The sequence below is a fragment of the Mauremys mutica genome, chromosome 13, assembly GCF_020497125.1.
Source record: "Mauremys mutica isolate MM-2020 ecotype Southern chromosome 13, ASM2049712v1, whole genome shotgun sequence".
In the NCBI taxonomy this organism is placed as follows: Eukaryota; Metazoa; Chordata; order Testudines; family Geoemydidae; genus Mauremys; species Mauremys mutica.
In genome coordinates this window covers 58,408,157-58,429,656 of record NC_059084.1, presented here as the reverse complement: position 1 = coordinate 58,429,656, position 21,500 = coordinate 58,408,157, and the positions used below count along the sequence as shown (strand labels likewise).

The window sequence follows — 21,500 nt, the reverse complement described above, 5'->3', positions numbered from 1 at the left end:
TGGGGCGGCCCTTTCCCGGGGGGGCGGCATTTGGCTCCGGCGGACCTTCCGCAGGCATGACTGCGGGAGGTCCACCGGAGCCGCGGGACCACGGCACCCGCCGCGGGACCGGGGAAGGGCGGCGCAGCACACCGCGCTGCTTGGGGCGGCCTAATTTATAGAGCCGCCCCTGCTCATATAGATGACCCTTGTGGTCCCTTCTAACCCTATGATTCTATTATTCTAATAGTGAACCTAAATCTCCTTTGCTGCAGATTAAGCCCATGACTTCTTGTCCTATCTTCAGTGGACATGGAGAAATATTGATCACCATCCTATTTATAAAAGTCCTTAACATATTTTAAGACTGTTGTCAGGTCCCCCTTCAATCTGATTGTGAGTCTCACAATATTTCTTTTTCTTTTCCTTGAAGCTTCAGCTCCTGCAGACAAGGGGTTATGTGAGGATTTCAGCTTGTATTTATATTTTTAAAAGTAAGTTTCCAGTCTGTAGGTTTCAGAGTAAAACCTGACATTGTGACACTAATGCCCTGTGAAGGCTCAGAAACCAGCAAACAAATTGAAATAACAAAACACTTATTGTTTTGTTAAAAAAATCATGATTTTAAGCCCATCTCATGCCTCTAATGCAGTCTATCTATCTATCTATCTATCTATCTATCTATCTATCTATCTATCTATCTATCTATCTATCTATCCCTATACACTGGTGTGATGCAGTGTGTAGCCCTCACAAGCCCAATGTGAGCCAATGATTTTACTTGGCTGCTCCTGGAGGCAGAGCCAAACTTAACTGAAGTTGGGGAGAGAGCTGGGAGGCAGGAGATTCAGAGAAGAAGGGGGCTGCAAGGAGGACCTCTCTCTGCGTTAGGCAGTGGAGAGACAATGGAAGAGAGTTGGCCCATGGGACTGTCCCCTGAGTGTGGAAATCTGGCAAGAGGCTGTGAGACAAAGCAGCCACTGGAACAGAGCAGGCTCCAGTACTAAGCCCTGATCAAAGGGCAGGATTTGGAGAACCAGGGAGAGAGCCCTGGGAATTGCTCAGCAGAGGAACAAAGCACCAGGGAAGGATGAGAGGCCAAGCCTGAGGAGGGTGGAAATTGGTTTGAGTTTATCCTTTTATCTTGGGATTTTTGTGAGGGGATTCCAGGGGAGACCACAGGCCCTGAATCATGGCTGAACCTAGAGAAGTTGTGGAAGGAGAAGGCCTGTGAAAGGCCACCGTAAAAGGAAGCCCAGGGAGGCAACAGCAGCAGAAGCCTGAAGAAGCAGACCTAGGGTTGCCAACTTTCTAATCACACAAAACTGAACATCCCTGCCCCTCCCCGTCCCTGAGGCCCCAGCCCTTCACTGAGACCCTGCCCCCACTTGCTCCATCCCCCCTCCCTCCGTCACTCCCTCTCCTCCACCCTCACTCACATTCACCAGGCTGGGGCCGGGGGTTGGGTTGTGAGGGCTGTGGGTGAGGGCTTTGGGTATGCGCTCTGGGGTGGGGCCAGGAATGAGGGGTTTGGGGTGTGGGAAGGGCCTCTAGCCTGGGGAAGGGTGTTGGGGTGCAGCGGGGGTACCACCTCTGGTCTGGGTGTGCGGGTTCCGGGTGGGGCCAGAAATGAGGGGTTTGGGGTGTGGGAGAGGGCACAGGGATTGGGCAGGGGATTGGGGCATGAGGGGGGTGAGGACTCCAGGTGGGGGTGCAGGCTCCGGGGTGGGGCTGGGGATGAAGGGTTTGGTGTGGAGGAAGGGATTCTGGAATCAGAGTGCAGGAGGGTGTGAGGGCTCCGGCTGGGGGTGTGGGCTTTGGGGCAGGGCCAGGGATGAGGGGTTTGGGGTATAGGAGGGGACTGGGGCAGGGTGTTGGGATGTTGGGGAAGGTGCGAGCTCTGGGAGGGAGTTTGGGTGCTGGAGGAGACTCCAGGCTGGGGTAGAGGTGGTTGGGATGCGGGAGAGGCTTCAGGGTGCGGGGTCCCGTAGGCACTTACCTCGGCTCCCGGGAAGTGGCCGCCAGGTCCCTGCCACTTCTAGATGCACAGGCAGCCAGGGCGGCTCCATGCGCTGCCCTCGCACATGCAGGCGCTGTCCCCGCAGCTCCCAGTGGTCATGCTTCCCAGACCTGGATCTCGAAACAGGGGCAGCATGTCGAGCCTCCCTGGCCACCTTGCATCTAAGGGCTGCAGTGACCTGGGCAGCCGCTTCTGGGAGCCACACGGAGCTAGGGCAGGCAGGGAACCTGCCTTAGCCCTGGGCCCTCTGCTGCGCTGCCAACCAGAGCTGCCAGGGTCCCAGGGCCAGGGTTCCCCTACCAGACACTGGAGAAAGTGGCTTGAAGTTGTTGAGAAGGGGACAAGGATGACTGGAAGCCATGGGGCAAGGTTGGCCAAGGTCCCTAGGACTCAGATTTGGTGCCAGAGATGTGATATAAGAACAATTGCATTTTATTTGTCGGACCCTTGAACCTGAAAGGGGTGGATTTACATTGTGACCTGGCTGGAGGGACAAGTCCTGGGAAAAGGTGGTCCACCAGCATAGGCGCCAACTCCGTCAGTACTCCGGGGCTGGAGCACTCACAGGGAAAAATGTACAGGGTGCTCCACAGCCACTGGCAGCCAAGCTCCCCCATCCTTGCCTCCTTCTCCTCCCCCATCAAGCATGCCACATTCCCGCTCCCCCTGTCTCAGCGCTTCCCCCCCTCAGCTGCTATGCCACCCCCTTGTGGCGGCACTTAGGACTTTCTGGGAGGGAGGGAGAAGAGCAGGGATGTGGCACACTCAGGGGAGGAGGTGTTGAAGAGGTAGGGGAGGGGCGGGGACTTGGGAGAAGGAGGTGGAATGGGGGGGCGAGGCAGGGCCAGGGTCGAGCACCCACCAGGCAGAGGGGAAGTCAGTGCCTATGTCCACCAGAGCGACCATCAGCTGGGGGCTGTTGATGGGGAGAGAGCTGCTATGCCACCCCTGGCCACAAGGAGGTGCTCTACTGGTGAGTTCTCCTTCCCAACTCTTTCAGTTTATCTATTTTATTTCCCTTCCCTTTGAAAACTAGGGAAAATGCAGGGTAATCTGCCAGCTACCTTTGTTTGCTGGGCAGCTGCAAGGTTGATGGGAGATCCTTTTGAGCAGCTCAGCTAACAAGTAGCAGATGAAATTCCTTCTTCCCCTCAGGCAAAGCGGGGACTTGAAGCAGGGCCATCCACATCCTCAGTGACTGCTGTAACCCTGCGCTAATAGTCATGAGAGAGGGCCTCCCTCCCCTGCATTTGTTGGAGCACACGTGCAGGGCCCGATCCAGCAGGCAGCAGAGGCTTCTGGAGGCCTGGGATTGGGCTGCAGTGAACATGTCCAGAGACTGAAACAGGCACTGAGAGAACTTTCCTGCAAAAAACTTAAGCACTGAGCAAATTTAGGCATCTACGGTGTCTGGTGGCAGTGGAGCAGGGGTTTTGTGATTCCCAGTGAGGCCATATATCCTAACATTTCATTGGGTAAACCTGCAATGAGGCGCCTAAGTCTCTTTATGAATCTAGCCTGTAGGGTTTTAGAAGAGGTGTACAATTAAGTTACCTGGACAATTTTCCTTGTTGAAGAGTGGGAAGTGCATGACGGTGGGAACATCCTTCCCTTTGAAGATGTAGCAACTGGAGGGGGTATCTGTGTCCTTCAGCTTTTCTGGGTCTATCTTGGGAAATGACATGTTATTTGCCTCACAGTACTCGGCAGTCTTCTTGATGGTCTGGGAAGGAGGGAAAAGTGATTTTTAAATAAATAAATAAATAAATAAAGTACCATCTCCACTAATAAAACGTGATGCCACTAATATGTCCAGACTAGAGAGTTAAAAATATTCCTAACCTATGGGATGGAAACATTCCAAAGAGCCTTTAAGGAACTGACATATAGAGGACCTCCAATGGAAACCACACATGACCCTGTTCCTAGGTCTGTGTAGCCAAAATCTTTGTGTAACAATGCATAGTCTGTGGCTGAGCTTTCCAAAACATCCTAAGGGCTATGGATGCCCAGTTCACATTGAAATTAGTCCCTTAGGTGGCCTTGAAAAACTCAACCCAAGGTAACAAGCAGGAATCCAACCCAGACATTCAGCTTCAAAAGCACCAGTGGTGTTATATTTTTGTTTGTTTTTACAAATTCAAAAAAATCTCCGTCTGTGGCCACTAGAGGGAGACAATATTACATATGAAACATTGGTGATATGTGAGGCTGAGTTTAGTGAGCTTGCAAAGTTCTAATTGGCTTATTGGAACTCAGTTAACATTTCTTTTGACACCATCTCCTCCTGCTAGAACACTCTTGTTTCTGTAGGCACTAATAGAAATAAGAAGTGCTCAAACCTATTGATTACCATTCTGGTCATCAGATAGGATTGTGAAACACACAAAGGCACACCTTTGAAGTAAGCAGTTTCCATTTTGTACACTGAGTAAAACTGAACTTCAAGGAATTTCCTCTTCTTTCATGACATCCAAAGGGAAAGAGAGGTCACATTGAGTCGGCTCATGATCAATCACACTCCCTTATCCCAAACACAAGCAACCTTGGCAGAGAATAATGTAGATATTCCCAGTATATCCTATACATCCACACATTTCAAATTGTGATCCACACAGCACCTTCAGGGAATCCAAGTTACTGCTGCTAACTACAGTGTAACCTCATTGCATCATGGGTCAAGTCCTGAATATTTGTGCAGTGCCCTGGGCAATGGATTTTTAATCCTGAATGGGGCTTTTGGTGACATCACAATAAATAACAATGGTTACCTTGAAAGGATCCTTATTGCTGAAGTCAAAGGAAAGGATCAGTTTCACTTTCCTCTCCGGACGCAGAACAAGGGGGTAGGCAGAATTTATGCCAATGCCCGCATCGATCAAGTTGATGACTTCATCCTTATCCAAGCCAGTGGATTTAGCATCACCTGTGAAAGTGCATCCAAGTATTATTTTAGGCTGTGATTTTTCCAGTGGGTCACAGTGAGGTAGGTGCCCAAATCCTCCTGAATTCCATGTGAATTGTCAAAGGTGCCTAAGCTGGCAGATAAACTCCTAGTGGGATTTCCTAAGGCACTTAACCAGGTTAGGCACTGTCAGGAGTACGGACCTGCAGCTAGCCTGCTTACATGCTAACTTAACCTCTTGGCAGTCTAATGAACACAGCTGGGCCCCCACTGAGCCACCTGATTAGCCCAAACACCCGACTGGCTGTTGGGATTTGCAGACCTGTTCTTATGACCAGTGGCAGGGCACTGGCTGCTCAAAGCATTCACCCGTGGCTGTGAGAGTTCCTGCTCCTACCTTGTCCTCAGCCTTGTGCCCAACTTGCCTTGCTGCAGGTAACTGGCTCTGATTCCTGGCCTTTGATTCTGGCTCTGACCCTCGGCTCTGATTCCAGCTACTGGTGCCTTCTGTAACCACTAGGCCCGACTCCTGTTCTAACTGTTATGCGTGACCGCCCCCATCCTCGTCACTGACAGGCACCTAATTCCAATTAAAATTAGTGGGAGTTAGGTGCCTAACCTGCTGTGTGCTTCTGTAATTACCACTAGGGGCAGACTTGCAAAGGTGGGTCGGTGCCGAAGGATACAGAGATGCCCAGTGAGGTTTTCAAAAGTGCCCAGGTCCCAGAATGTTAAAGCTATTTAGGTGCTGTTGTGCTTGGTGTCTAACAGATTTAGGAGACTAAATCTCAGTTTTAAAAAGGTATTTAGGCACTGCAGAGCCAAAATCTCATTGACAGTCCACAGTCCTAAATCAATCACATGTTGCGATGTTGAGTAAAGCAACATCTAAATACATTTAACAATCTGTGCCTGGGTGTCTAACTCCCATTAACTTCAGATGACTGTCCGTATCTTTAGGCACCAAAATCTTGCCCTTAGTCACTTTGAAAACCTCAGCTTTAATCTTGAGAAATTAGCCTCTAAACTGTCTCAGTATCACATGGGCATCAACCATGAACACATATTCAATCCAGCATTTTATAAGTATCCATTTTAGGAGAATCCTGGATGACTTATAAAGAAGTTCTGCCTATGCTTTGACACTAGCTCACAACAGAGTGGGGCAACCACAGCAACAATCCATTAACAATCATGTATTCATAAAAAGCCCCACATTCCCTTCAGTTGCATTTAGTCCCTTTTATTTACTTCTCATGAACACTCAAAAAGTCAATTAGAGCTGGTCAAAAACTGAAAAAAAAATTCTTCCACCTCCCAAAAACCGTTAACATTTCAAAGTTGTTTCATTCCACAGGGATGGAAGCTGATTCATTTTATGTTTTTCATGAACAACAATGAGAGATTTCAATCCAATAATTTCCCAGAAAATTTTGATACATTTTTTTCTTTGAAAAAGTTGAGTTTAGAAAATGGCCATTTTCTACTCACAACTGAAATATAATTTGAGAAATTTTGACCAGCTCCAGAGAGCATCTCATGCTTTACAGATAATTGTGGACTCCTTGTAATATCCTTCTAATAAAGCCTTGTAAAGTATGTTTCCACACTGGCTCTCAAATAGCCATGAGTGGATAATGCAAATTAAAAAATATTCAAAAAAGTTTGTTGGAACAAAACACAGAAATTCCCTTTTTACTGCTACTTTTATGCTCCCTCGTGCACAAGAATGTTTGTAGGTCTGTGATAATTGTCATAGTCCTCAACATTCTCCCTCTGTGTCCTTGACAAAGTCATTTCTCATTTTTGTATCTCTGTTCTCCATTGGTTCAAAGGGAATAATAAGAGGTCTCTGTCTAGAAGGAAATTTTTAGCTGTCATGGGGTACTAGGGTAATATGGCAATAGGGATTACTAAATACAGAATTTGTGATAATTTTCATGACACTATCTTCAAAGCTCTTTATTGGCTATAGTATAGTCATCCCCTCCCATACCCACTCCTCTGCTGCCCCTCGTGCCCATTATACTGTATCACCTTCCCTTCCCAACACCCAACCTCTGCCACCCGCTACTGCCCATTACACAGTATAGTGCCCCTTCCCCACCCTCACCCTCTGCTGCCCTTAGTGCCCATTATACAATATAGCCACCACTTCTCCACCCCCACCCTCTGCCACCTCTAGTGACCATTATACAGGATAGCTGCCCCTTCCCTACCCACATCCTCTGCTGCCCTTAGTGCCCATTATACTTGAAGGCCATTGGTCTGACCCAGTATGATCGTTCTTATGTTCTCACCTGCTGCTGCTCCCTGCAGCCTATTATACAACACAACTGCCCTTTTCTCATTCCTTTCTGCTTAATCTATTCACTGCCAAAACAGAACCTTGAAAAAGAGAGCAATTCACCCCATGGATGTACATACATGTGGAAAGGACAATTCAAATGCATTTTACTTACAACATTTGTACAGAAAGTTATGGGTGCTCCCCCATCTCCAGCGGAAGATACAGACACAGATTTTCCAAAACAATTTACATGCACTCGATACGCTTCCTGTTAGGGAAAATAAATAAATAAATAAAAATAAAAATTGAAAATAAGTAAAAACGAATAACTAGAGGAAATCTGTAGACATGTTCTTCCTTTTTTTCCCCTCTCAGTTGTTAGTAGGTGTGAGTAGGGACAGAGATGAGTATTTGTTGATCCAAAGGCACTGAGGTAGCGTAGTGCCCCTTGTAGAATAATTTCAGTAAAAAAAGAGGGGATCTTCCCCTGGGGCTGCTGGACTCAGAAGAACAGGGTGTGCCTGTCTGGTATTCTAGCTCCCAGACCAACTGCCAGAACATCATGATGCAAGTTCTCCTATGTGCTGGGCCATTAGGAGTGCTTGTATCCCCCACTGAAAATGGAAGTTTCTTTGCATTTACACAGACATAACTCAGGAGCAGCTCTAGTATGACCGGACATGGAATGAGGATGGAGTGTGAGGAGAGAGCAGCACATGTGCATGGAACAAGTGGGTTATGGAGTGAGTGGGCGGGGGTGAAGAGTGGCTGAAGTTAGTAGGCAGCAGGTTTAATACAAACAAAAGGAAATAGTTTTGCACACAATTAACCTGTGGAACTCATTGTGATGTTGTGATGGTCAAAATACAAATGACATAAAAAAACCAACTAGATAAGCTCATGGAAGATAGGCTAAATATCAGGCGTGTAAGCCCATGCTTGGTGTAACCCTAAACCTCTACCTGTCAGAAGCCTGGAGGGAAAATCAGGGGTGGATCTCTCCAAAATTGCCCTGTTCTAAGGTCTGGGACTGGCCACTGTCAGAGACAGGATAATGGGCCAGATGAACCATTGTTCTGACCATTAGGCAGTTCTTATGTTCTTATCTGAAATCTAAGGGTAAGAGTTTTGAAAGTATTTAGGAACCTAAAGATGTAGATAGGTGCCCAGTGGGATTTTCAAAAGTGCCTAGGAAAGTTAGGAGTAGCAAATGAATTGTAAAAACAGGTGAGATTTGTTGATTTGAGGATATTAACTTTGTATATTTTGAATGTGATGTTGACAGTTTGCATTTTAACCATTTATAAAGCTTTAACTTGCTGACTCTCTGCATCTGCTGCCATTAAATTATAGTTTCTTTCCCCATAATTTTCCACAGCGGTGAAAATTTAAAGCAATTAAAAATTGGAAAAAAATAAAAACCATATTGTGACCAAGCCAAATTAAAAAATCTAAATCACTGGGAATAGACACCATTAAATTAGGCTTGAATAAAGACTGGGAGTGGATGGGTCATTACACAAACTAGAACTATTCCCCTTACTGTTACTCACACCTTCTTGTCAATTGTTGGAAATGGGCCATCCTGATTATCACTACAAAAGTTTTTTTTTCTCCAGCTGACAATAGCCCACCTTAACTGATTACACTTGTTATAGTTGGTATGGCAACACCCGTTTTTTCATGTTTTCTGTGTTTCATATATTCCTACTGTGTTTTCCACTGCATGCATCCGATTAAGTGTGTTTTAGCCCACGAAAGCTTATGTTTAAATAAATTTGCTAGTCTCTCAGGTGCCACAGGTACTCCTCACTCTTTTTACCAGAAGAATTGTCAGAACTCTCTCGGTTTTCCCCTTAAAGTGATGGGGAGTGAGGGGAAGGAAGAGTTGAAACACTTGGAATGATGAATTATGCAGAAAAATTGTTAAATTACGAATGTTCTTCCTTTTAGGACACATCTGGTTCTTTGCTCCCACCTCTGGAGCAATAATTCAGAAAGTCAAGAGGCTGGCTTTCTTTGAAAAGCCTCATCTAAGTGACAAAAGATTTCTATAAAACTTGCCTCCATGTTCTGTTTCAAAAATCCTGCCGAATTCAGCACACTCCTCCATTCTTGCTGCCAAGGTCTTTGAACCCCAGGTGTCGCTCATTTCACAGCACTTCTGGTAGGAATTCTTGCCCTTGTGTTCTGCTTAAATAATGGGTGAAATTAGGTTAGGTTTGAGACAAGCTTTAGATGTGTTCAGGGGCACAGGGATTCTCAAAGGGGGGCAAAGGCAGTTTCAGTGCCCAGCTTCCATGGAGGATTTGGGGTGTTAACTCCCTTAGGCCCTTTTGAAAACCTCAGCCTGTGTGTACTGGAACAGCCCTGGGCATTTGTGAAAATATTGTTATGTTGTCATGGAACCAAGCAGGCAGCAATTCATTCACCTGGTAACTGGGATTACCTAGGGTGCCTAAGGAAGTCAACTTTAGACCCATTTGAAAATCCCATTTTAAATGATTAGACACAGGGACAGGTGGTAAATCTAGTCCTGCTGGTCCACTTGCCTTTCAGGACTTCCTTCAGCTTCTCAAAGACTCCCTCGCAGTCTTCCCCAGCTGAGGCATGACCGTGAAACTCCAGGAGGAGGAGGGCACTCCGACAGTGTGCACAAGTGCGATGAGTACCTGGGAGGAAAGAGAACATAATGTGGCCAGCAGGCAGCTGTTTATCCTGTGAGCCCCCAGATGTGGAGAGAGGAAATACTCATGTCATCAGTGCCCAAAGTCTCTTGAAAGCAGGGATGCAATGGCCAGTGTAGGGTCAGACACCTGGCTACTGAATCTGTTTGTACCTGGTGTCCTAGAACATCAGGCCACACTTCAGTAGAAGGAGTGTAATGGTTAGAATTCACCTTCCACTGACACCTAGCTTACAGTGTGAGCTACCTGGGGCTGACCAGGACTCCTCAAATTTTATTTATGTATTTATTTATTTTATTGAAAATTACTGTTCATCCAAACTGGAATTTTGGTTAAAAAGAACTGGTTTTCAGATGAAAAGCTGAAAACACAAATTTTGATTAAAATAATCCATTGATATATTCCAAGGCCAGAAGAGAACATGGCAGTGAACTAGTCTGACCTCTTGTGTAACACAATAAACTGTATTCACTGGTTTGGTTTCACATAAATTATTTTGTTTTATTTTATTTTTTTTAACTTTGAAAATGAGCATTTTTTCTCTCATACATTTTACCAAAAACTGAAATGTTTTACCATATCCAGCTTTTGAAAACTGAATTAAAAATCAGTCTCAGTTTTGGTTTATTGTCTGAACCTTCCCCAACTTCTCGCAGAAAACACTTTTCAATGTGTTCTAGTGCTGATGTGAAAACAACTTGAGCCCTGTAGAGATAAATGCACATGCCAGGTAGAAGTGTATTCCCTATGGATTTCACCCTATAGATTTAGGTACCCAACATCTATTGAAACTGAATGGAAGTCAGGTATCTAATTCCATTAGGCTCATTTAAAAAATCCCACCATTGATGCTGAAGTTATTAATCAGCATCTTGAAGAACTGGGGCTACAATTATCAAGCAAACCTCAGGGAGGTAGGAACTTAACTTCCATTACATTTTATATTCTTTTGAAAATCCCATCATTAAAGAATAGACTGTCATGTGGCATGGCAGAGCTGGGGGAGGGGGAGGGGTGATAGTTAATAACGGCTGTGAATGACAATCTGTATATCCAGTGTGACAGACCCAGACCAGTGGGGTACAGGAGTCTGGTAGAGGATAAATATACTGGTCACTGGATGAGTAGTTTTCTGTTCCCTGAGTGACCAGAGCAGGGGCTGCACTAGAGTAATCAGGAACCTGCTAGAACCAATTAAGGCAGACAGGCTGATTAGAACACCTGCAGCCAATCAAGACAGGCTAATCAGGGCACCTGGGTTTAAAAAGGAGCTCACTCCAGTCAGGTGAGGGGGAGCCAGAGGAGAGGAAGTGTGTGTGAGGAGCTGGGAGCAAGAGGCACAAGGAGCTGAGAGTGAGAGGGTGTGCTGCTGGAGGACTAAGGAGTACAAGTGATATCAGACACCAGGAGGAAGATCCTGTGGTGAGGATAAAGAAGGTGTTTGGAGGAGGCCATGGGGAAGTAGTCCAGGGAGTTGTAGCTGTCATGCAGCTGTTACAGGAGGCACTATAGACAGCTGCAATCCACAGGGCCCTGGGCTGGAACCTGGAGTAGAGGGCGGGCCCGGGTTCCCCCAAAACCTCCCAACTCCTGATCAGACACAGGAGAAGTTGACCCTGACTGTGGGGAAGATCAATGAGGTGAGCAAATCTGCCAATAAGCACAGGACCCACCAAGGTAGAGGAGGAACTTTGTCACACCAGCTATATAATGACTTACCTCCTCCAAGTGGAGGCATGGCCATTTCTGCTGTGTTTTCTGCAAGAAACAATCAAACCACCAGTTAGAATTATGTAGTTACTGATTCTCTGGCCTCTTAACACCCAGAGCCTGTCCCCACCAGCCTGTCCGAAATTCAAACATTAGCAGCATTTTTCTCATCTGTCAACCTGGCTCCATCAGCCCCCTCTTTGGTCCCACCCTACAACACCTTCTTGCATGAATCTGAAACATCTTCAGTACCTAGCACAACTCCACCAAGACCAACTCTTAACAGAATGTTGGGGTCACAATGGGTGACATTCCCATGTGGTGCAGGATTGCAATGGAACAAGGAGCCCACAAGAAACTCCTTTCAGCCATGCTGCCAAACCCACAATCATGGGTTTCTCCATAGGTGCAAACAGAGAAGGACAGGGGGATATTCCGCACACATACTGAAATGTCAACCAGTTTCAGCTTTGAGCTGCTTCTTGCTGACTAAACTCTGAGGAGGCCTTTTGGGCATTCTAGGATAAATGCAACCACCACTGCTTAGCATCACCCTGCTGGTCCTGGACCTACAGAGGTAAAGGAAAGTTCACCTCTATCTGTCAGGCAGTTGAGACAGAGAAGTAACTACAAGAAACTCTGTTCCTTGCAGGGGGTTGTCTAATTTAACTGAATTGAACTGGGTTAAGCCCCGTATCGGAGAGGTGAATCAGGCCCAGAGATCCGAGGAATACAATACCCACATCTTCCATGTGTAGGCATGTCTGTTTCTGACAGCTGTCTTAGAAGAAATAATACAAAAACTCATTAGGACTATATAGTTAGCTCCTCTCTGGCTTCCAACCACCCACAGCTAGCTCTGTGCAGTCTGCTCCATATTCAAGCACTAAAATTATCTTCCTCACTTGTCAGCCTGACCCCCACAATGCAAACCAACACCTCATTAGTATTCTATAATTATCACCTCTATGACACTTAACTTACACAGCCAGTCCAAAAAATCAGTCATCTTCCCCATCCACCTGAGTAGTTCAGCATAAAAACATAAGAATGGCCATACTGGATCAAACCATCAAACTGGACACACTACTCCAGATGAGGCCTCACCAATGTCAAATAGAGGAGAATGATCACGTCCCTCGATCTCCTGGCAATGCCCCTACTTATACAACCCAAAATGCCATTAGCCTTCTTGGCAACAAGGGCACACTGTTGACTCATATCCAGCTTCTCATCCACTTTAACCCCTAGGTCCTTTTCTGCAGAACTTCTTCCTAGTCATTCGGTCCCTAGTCTGTAACAGTGAATGGGATTTTTCCATCCTAAGTGCAGGACTCTGCACTTGTCCTTGTTGAACCTCATCAGGTTTCTTTTGGCCTAATCCTCTAATTTGTCTAGGTCCCTCTGTATCCTAGCCCTACCCTCTAGCGTATCTACCACTCCTCCCAGTTTAGTGTCATCTGCAAACTTGCTGAGAGTGCATTCCACGCCATCCTCCAGATCATTAATGAAGATATTGAACAAAAACGGTCCAAGGACCAACCCTTGGGGCACTCCACTTGAAACCGGCTGCCAACTAGACATGGAGCCGTTGATCACTACCCATTGAACCCGACGATCTAGTCAGCTTTCTATCCACCTTATAGTCCAATCATCTAGCCCATACTTCTTTAACTTGCTGGCAAGAATACTGTGGGAGAGCATATCAAAAGCTTTGCTAAAGTCAAGGAATAACACATCCACTGCTTTCCCCTCATCCACAGAGCCAGTTATCTCCTCATAGAAGGCAATTAGGTTAGTAAGACATGACTTGCCCTTGGTGAATCCATGCTGACTGCTCCTGATCAGTTTCCTCTCCTCTAAGTGCTTCAGAATTGATTCCTTGAGGACCTGCTCCATGAGTTTTCCAGGGACTGAAATGAGGCTGACTGGCCTGTAGTTCCCCGGATCCTCCTTCTTCCCTTTTTTAAAGATGGGCACTACAGTAACTTTTTTCCAGTCATCTGGGACCTCCTCCGTTTGCCATGAGTTTTGAAAGATAATGGCCAATGGCTCTGCAATCACATCCGCCAACTCCTTTAGCATCCTCGGATGCAGCGCATCCGGCCCCATAGACTTGTGCTCATCCAGTTTTTCTAAATAGTCCCAAACCACTTCTTTCTTCACAGAGGGCTGGTCACCTTCTCCCCATACTGTGTTGCCCAGTGCAGCAGTCTGGGAGCTGACCTTGTTTTTGAAGTCAGAGGCAAAAAAATCATTGAGTACATTAGCTTTTTCCACATCCTCTGTCACTAGGTTGCCTCCCTCATTCAGTAAGGGGCTCACGCTTTCCTTGACTTTCTTCTTGTTGCTAACATACCTGAAGAAACCCTTCTTGTTACTCTTAACATCTCTTGCTAGCTGCAACTCCAAGTGTGATTTGGCCTTCCTGATTTCACTCCTGCATGCCTGAGCAATATTTTTATACTCCTTCCTGGTCATTTGTCCAATCTTGCACTTCTTGTAAGCTTCTTTTTTGCGTTTAAGATCAGCAAGGATTTCACTGTTAAGCCAAGCTGGTCGCCTGCTATATTTACTATTCTTCCTACACATCGGGACGTTTTTTTCCTGCAACCTCAATAAGGATTCTTTAAAATACAGCCTGCTCTCCTGGACTCCTTTCCCCCTCATGTTATTTTTCCATGGGATCCTGCCCATCATCTCCCTGAGGGAGTCAAAGTCTGCTTTTCTGAAATCCAGGATCCGTATTCTGCTGCTCTCCTTTTTTCCTTGTGTCAGGATTCTGAACTCGACCATGTCATGGTCACTGCCTACTAGGTTCCCATCCACTTTTGCTTCCCCTATTAACTCTTCTCTGGCAGAAGAACTGTTGCTGTTTTCCTCATCTATGATGGGGGGGCTGTATTGCAGACATAGCTTCTCATAGTGGTGCAGATCAGAACTAGCTCATTCATATCAGTGAAGTCATGGCAGGATAAACCCAATGTGAGTTATAAGAAAAAGTGGCCCTTGGTTCCAGAAATAGAATGACTCACCCGCTCCACCTACTGCATACTGATGTTCTCCTCGCAGTCCTCCGGAAAATATTTGGAGAACAAGCTCTGAAAACAGAAAAGAAAACACGTGAATTATGAGTCATTTCACAAAGTTAAGGACACTAACCATATCATCTAGGACTGTGGGTTTTAACCTGTACTCCATGGACCCTAGGGGTCTGGAGACCATGTCTAAGGGGTCCACAAAAGGTTGTCATTTCCATAAAATAGTGGTTTTCAACCTATGGTCTCTGGACCCCTTGGGGTCTGCAGATTTTGTCTAAGATTTCCAAAGCTCCTCTATTTGAAAATTTTTAGACATCTGCAGATTAAAAAAAAATGGGATTGATAGCCACTGAGCTAGGAAATCAAAATTCAGTTACAAGGTATTGAAGATCTGTTACCCAGGGTTTTTAAAGAGCAGTCATTTTTTTTCTTTAAGGTTTGAGGTTTTCTTATCTCTAGACATCAGGGACATGTTTTTGATCTGATCTGCATTAGTGTAACTCAGAAGGATAGTGGGTAAGGAACAGAACTTCTAGCCTGTGGGAAACTTTGGAGATTCTGAAATTTGTTTTCATCTCAAATTGATTCAAAAAGTAAAAACTTCCAAATATCTTGAAGGATTGAAATTGTGAAATATTTCAATTCAGAATTATCAAAATGACCGCACTAAATGTTTCCTTTGAACAACTAGTGAAGGTAACAAAAATAAGGTAACAAAAATAAGACCTATAAATATATAATATAAAATATAAGTTAATATATGATATTTTTAGCTAGCTAGTTAAAAAATAAATAAAAGTTGAAACCAAATGAAATAATAAAATTGAAACAAAATGATAAAGTCAAAACAAAATACTCCATTTTGATTTTGTAGCATTTTGAAAATTTTCCATCAAAAATTTTATCAGAATCAACATATTTCCACAAAACTTTTGATTATCACAAAGCAGGATTTTCTGGTGGAAAACGGTTTAGTCAAAATGTTTGAACTGGCTCTATTCAAAACTAACTCTGCTGTTTTCACTGGAATTATTCCTGATTCATGGTACTGTAAATGAAGACACAATTTTTCACTGTGTAAAATCAGCCTGAAACCAGAATCAAACCTTAGATTTTATCATTATCTAGGTTTTATAATCTAGGCATTATCTGATCATTATTTTTCTTTTTTTAAACACCACCACAAATATTAAGGCCAGTATTGAGCATTTGCTTCCCTTTAAAATCATCAGTAACTAATCAGCTAGTTTTGGATTTCCCTGATACCTCCGTACAGTGGGCCTGATGTCACTTACACTGGTGTGAAGTAAGGGGAATTCCACTGACTGCTAATCATTTGCTCCTGATTTATACAGGTGTAAGTGAGGCCAGAATTTTCCTAAGTGTAGATAGTTCCAAAATTAGTATGAAGTTCCAGATCAGGATTTCATCTAAACTGAGAATTTCAAAGCCACCTAAAGGAACTGAATTTCATTGTTCCATAAACTTGTAGAGTTTGAGATGAGAAGGCCATTACATTTCACACAGATATCCCTAGTGGAACCCAGTGACCTCATTTAAACTGAGGCACTGCTGAACTGTTGTGTGCCACAGCCTGAGAACAGGAGATTCTGAGGTGCACACGAGGCAGAGGTCCTGCAACGGCAGGGAATGATTAGGTGAGACATGCCTATATAATCTCAGCAGGTGGCCTGCACACAATGCTGCTAAGAAAGGTGAATAAATCTCCATAGTTCCTGCCAGTGTGACCTGGGGGAAAATTCCTTCCTGACCCCTAATCTGTTGGACCTGTAGCATGACTCACCAACCAGGCATCTAGAAACAAAATTCTCAGTACCACCTCAGAGCATCAGCCTACCCCAGCCGGAGTCTCATCTCTAGAGGTGGCTGATTTTGGATACTTCAAAGGAAGGTTAAGAATAATTAAGAAACAGTTTACAAATGTGCACCAGGGAACAAATTCCTTCCTGATTCCTGCAGGTGACTGGTTGAGACCTGAAGCATGAAATTAGATTATGCCCAACTCTTCTTTAAAATTAGTGGAAATTAGGATCCAAACACCCAAGTAAACTTTGAAAATCTTATCTTTAGATATAATAATATGGAAATTATCTGGCATGCTGGAGATTTTGAAAGGCAAAAAATGAGAGTTAGATGCTCTATCTCCCTTTGGCACCCTTGAAAATCCAACCCATCCACAATTGGAAGACACCCATGGGCTACTTTAGGCTACTGCTAATACAGAGATTGTTGGACACAGGACAGTGCCACTATGATAACCAGTAGGGAATTGGGAGCATTGCTACAGAATTGTGCAGTAGCTTCTCCACTGGAGACCTGTGCTGATTCCACTGATGACCTGTCCATAACTTCAATATGCAGAAACGTCAGTACCTTTTAAATATTTTATGTTTTCCTCCATGCTTCCAAAGACACTTCCGCATAAACCTGAAAACAAGAAGGAAAAGACCTTATTTACAATGGCACAAGTCAGAGTTCATCAAGACCTTTCCCTTTAATACTACATAAAGAGTTGCCTGGATAAAAGCCCCACTGGTAGAAAAGTCAAGAGGGCCCTGGCAGGACAGTCTCTGATGGGTTATGTGCTTTTGCAATTTGATTCACACATTCATCCACGACTGAAAAAACTTATTTTAAATTGAGGTGGTCAACACATTTCCAATGTAATATTTTTGTATCAGAAAATACTCTTTTGTCAAAACTTAAACTTTCCAATGTGAAAGGGGGCATGCTGACCCATTGGAACAGAACCTTTCATTTTTTTTCATTTTTAAATTACCTTTCATTCCCAAATTTATTGGCTTTTACAATTCAGTGTAAATGAAACTATTACAGAAATAGAAAGGCAATGTTTCAATTTTATAAAAACAGAACATTTCAATTGACCTAAAATGGAAATCATTTTGTGGGAAAGATCAAAATTTTGTGTTTTAGTCCTGATTTGAAGTATAAACAAATTTCCACATTTCCTATAAATGTAAATACCAACTTTTAAACAGCCTTAATAATTAGTATTAGTATTTGTAGTATCACAGTGCCTATGTGACCCAGCAATGAAGAATGACCCCATTGTGTTAGGTGCCTTACAAACAAAAGAAAGAAAGAAAGAAAGAAAGAAAGAAAGAAAGAAAGAAAGAAAGAAAGAAAGAAAGACATTACCTGCCCAGAGTTTGATAACTTTTGGAACATCTCTGCCCTACAGTGAGTTGAGAGATGGGAGTGTTAAATGTATTTATTATGTTTATAATCTTAATTGGATTACTTTTATCTCAGGATCATGGAAATATAGGTCTAGAAAGGATCTTGAGAGGTCTTTTTGTGTATCCTCCCACAGTGAGGCAGGACCAAATAAATCTAGACCAATCCTGACAGATGTTTGTCCAACCTGTTCTTAAAAACCTCCAGTGATGGGGATTCCACATCCTCCCTTGGAAACCTAATCCAGAGTTTACCTACCCTTACAGTTGGAAAGTTTATTTTCCTCCTTTAGGATAAATAATCGCTGGAGATATACATTAGGAGATATATTTTGAAGTACTGTCAAAGGCACCCAGAGCTAGGATGGACTCTGTTTGATTGGTATAGTCCAAATTTGAATGAATGACTGAAGCTGGAATATTCAAAGGAAGTAAGGCAGTTTGATATCCAGGGTAAGATTTTCAAAAGCAACTAACTGGCTTAGGAGCACACATGTCATTGACTTCAAATGATCCTTATATGGCATTTTGGGCTGTATAAGTAGGAGCATTGCCAGCATTGGTGAGGCCTCATCTGGGGTTCTGCGTCCAGTTTTGGGCCCCACACTACAAGAAGGATGTGGAAAAATTGGAAAGGGTCCAGCAGAGGGCAACAAAAATGATTAGGGGGCTGGAGTACATGACTTATGAGGAGAGGCTGAGGGAACTGGGATGATTTAGTCTGCAGAAGAGAAGAATGAGGGGGGATTTGTTAGCTGCTTTCAACTACCTGAAAGGGGGTTCCAAAGAGGATGGATCTAGACTGTTCTCAGTGGTAGAAGATGACAGAACAAGGAGTAATGGTCTCAAGTTGCAATGGGGGAGGTTTAGGTTGGATATTAGGAAAACTTTTTCACTAGGAGGGTGGTGAAGCATTGTAATGGCTTAATAAGGGAAGTGGTGGAATCTCCTTCCTTGGAGGTTTCTAAGGTCAGTCTTGACAAAGCCCTGGCTGGGATGATTTAGTTGGGGATTGGTCCTGCTTTGAGCAGGGGATTGGATTAGATGATCTCCTGAGGTCCCTTCCAACCCTGATATTCTGTGATTCTATGATTTAGCTTCTAAATCACAACCCCAAAACCCATTGAATTTGTATGAGAGTTGAGTGCCTAACTGTCCTTCATCCCTTTGAAAATCTCCTCCCTACATACACACACATACACAATGGCCTCATTCTTTTAGACCCTTTGGAAATTCCCTGTCTAAATAAATAAATATAAAGAGGAAGACATGCTTACACAGTTATATTAACTAATAGGAAGATTAATGTTCCTGGCAGGGATTTTCAAAGGAGACCATGGGAGTTCGGTGCCCAAATTCCACTCACATTCAATGCAAGTTGGGCTCCCTAACTTCCCTAGGCTCCTTAGAAAATCCCAGCTCTAGTGACAGAGCAGCAGCTTAGGCATTAGGACACCTGACTTCTATTCCTTCACCCCCCATTTCTGACCTTCATGACCTTGGAGAAGCCACTTCACCTCTCAGTGACTCAGTTCCCTTCTCTGTAAAATGGGTATCTTGATACTAATATTTGAAAAGCATATTGATATCCGTGGATGGGATGTGCTATCTATATAAATGCTAACATTTCAGCAGGATCTAAGTGGTTTGACAAACATATGAGATGGCGGAAGAAGGGTGAGCAAAGGGGGTTACATGTGTGTGAATGTCATGAGTGAGGTGGAAATTATGCTGTGGGTACAGAAGGAAGATTGAATGGGGGGAAGGAAACCTGAGTAGGTACAAGCAATTGGCAAGGGTGCTCTGAAATTGGGATGAGACCTACGGGATTGGGTGTCTGGAAACATTCCTAACAGGTCTATAATATGAGGTAGATCTCACGCTGCATTAGAATAACATGATTGACTTGTTGCCCCAGATTTGAGGGGTGCGTGTACCCCAGAATTTGATGAAACCAATTGCAATCATATTATATACATTTAGCCATCATGAATTAAAAAAAAAAACCTAGAACACCACATAGTTAAGGATTAATTTGAACAAACAGGGCTTCTTGAGGCAAAATCATATGCTAGCTGTAGGTTTGCAGCTTCTGCCTTTAATATAGAAGTTTATTATGACTAAGTTTGTTAGGAAAGTTAGTTGATGACTAGTTTATTGATGTTGGGAGAAGTGATGACCCAGTAGAGGTCACTATGATCCATGTATTTTGTAAAAGTTGGTTATAAAAAGGGCTAGATAATAGAGTTTACTTTGGGGAAATTCTCTGCAGCTATCCAGAGAGATGTTTTTTATGACACCATACTCCCCAGCGGGAAAGCACCTTGCCATTACCACCCTGCTACAAAGTACTCAATACCATCTCAGATTCTAGATAATGATTTGGGATGTTCTAAACCTATTGCTTATGTTTGGATGTGTTTAAATCTAATAAAAGGAAGCTGGGTTGCCCCTTGTCCCGGACGAATCTCTCTCAATTAGTAAACAATCATAACAATCATTTATACCTTCGTTACAGACAATGGCTAACAATCCTGGAGACATTGAAGGAAAACATTTGCATTTGTTTATACATAAGTCTATTCGCTATCTTATTTGTCTTCAATACTAGAACAGAAAACAAGACTGCATTTTACAAGGTCGTAATGACTTTTCACACAATTCACTCTGTACCACATTATCTTACAGCATATCACAGCCTAAATCCTGCTAAATTAGCTAACATACATTAAGATCCCTTCAAACCTTTATTAATTAATTCTTGGCCTCCACACTAGTTAAGAGCACGCTTATTTGTATCAATCATTTATCAGATGAAAATTGATGTGTTCCCACTGATTTATTTCTGACAAAGCCTGGAGTGAAACAGTTAAGTTACCACTGCTTTGGGTTCTGAAAACCCTGGGTAACACACCTGCAATACATATCTATCTATTGGCTGAGAATCAGGGACTTGAATGCTTACCTTGCAGGTAGCAAATACTTTTCTCTTCGCTGTTATCTTTCAACTTCCCATTCTTGAATTTGCTTCCCAAGTTTTTTGTGCACACAAATGCCCCTAGACCGGGAAAGCCAGACTCATGAGGAGTGAATTCAAACCAGGTACCTGTGAAACATAGATAGGGTTTATTAAAAAGGCCCTTTCAAGTGCCAGCTTCTTGTTGTCCCCTTCTTGGATGATTGTAATAATTTCTCAATTCCCTGGCGACTCTGTTTGCTCTAACAGGGAATCCTACCTCTCTTTTCACTCAGTTCCTTCACGCCATGATCATTTTCAAGTCATTTTCTATGGTGACCTTCTCCATCTAGTGTTTCCTCTTTAGGCCAGCATGTGCTTTCCCTGGATATCCCAGAAGCCTGGGGGCCATCACAGCCTTCCTCCACCCTCCCTCCAACCACCTATCTCTAACTCTGACCCAAAAGTATAAAGAAAAAATTACTCATAATGAGTCAAATCTAAAAGTGATATATTTAACTGTAGAGCTAATCAAAAAATGCAAACATCAATTTCATATTTTCTGAAGTTTTCCAAGTTCTTTTCATTTCTGAAACTGTTCCTCATTGGGCAATTTACCACAAACTTATTTGATAGAAATTTGTATTGAAAATGTTTTTCAAGGTCACTATTGAAACAATTATGGGAATTTTTC

General features: G+C 43.7%; 1 protein-coding gene across 1 annotated transcript in view; it reads right to left on the bottom strand.

Annotated features, from left to right (window-relative positions):
• LOC123347869 (cytosolic phospholipase A2 gamma-like) overlaps positions 1–21,500 on the bottom strand; it is a 38,761-nt gene that overhangs the window by 3,085 nt on the left and 14,176 nt on the right. The window contains exons 6-14 of the mRNA XM_044985059.1: positions 20,816–20,956; positions 17,027–17,080; positions 14,627–14,692; positions 11,601–11,639; positions 9,747–9,866; positions 9,228–9,384; positions 7,370–7,464; positions 4,771–4,925; positions 3,554–3,722 (exon numbers count right to left, since the gene is read on the bottom strand). Of these exons, the coding sequence (XP_044840994.1) occupies positions 3,554–3,722; positions 4,771–4,925; positions 7,370–7,464; positions 9,228–9,384; positions 9,747–9,866; positions 11,601–11,639; positions 14,627–14,692; positions 17,027–17,080; positions 20,816–20,956 (996 nt within the window). The remainder of the gene's footprint in view (positions 1–3,553; positions 3,723–4,770; positions 4,926–7,369; positions 7,465–9,227; positions 9,385–9,746; positions 9,867–11,600; positions 11,640–14,626; positions 14,693–17,026; positions 17,081–20,815; positions 20,957–21,500) is intronic.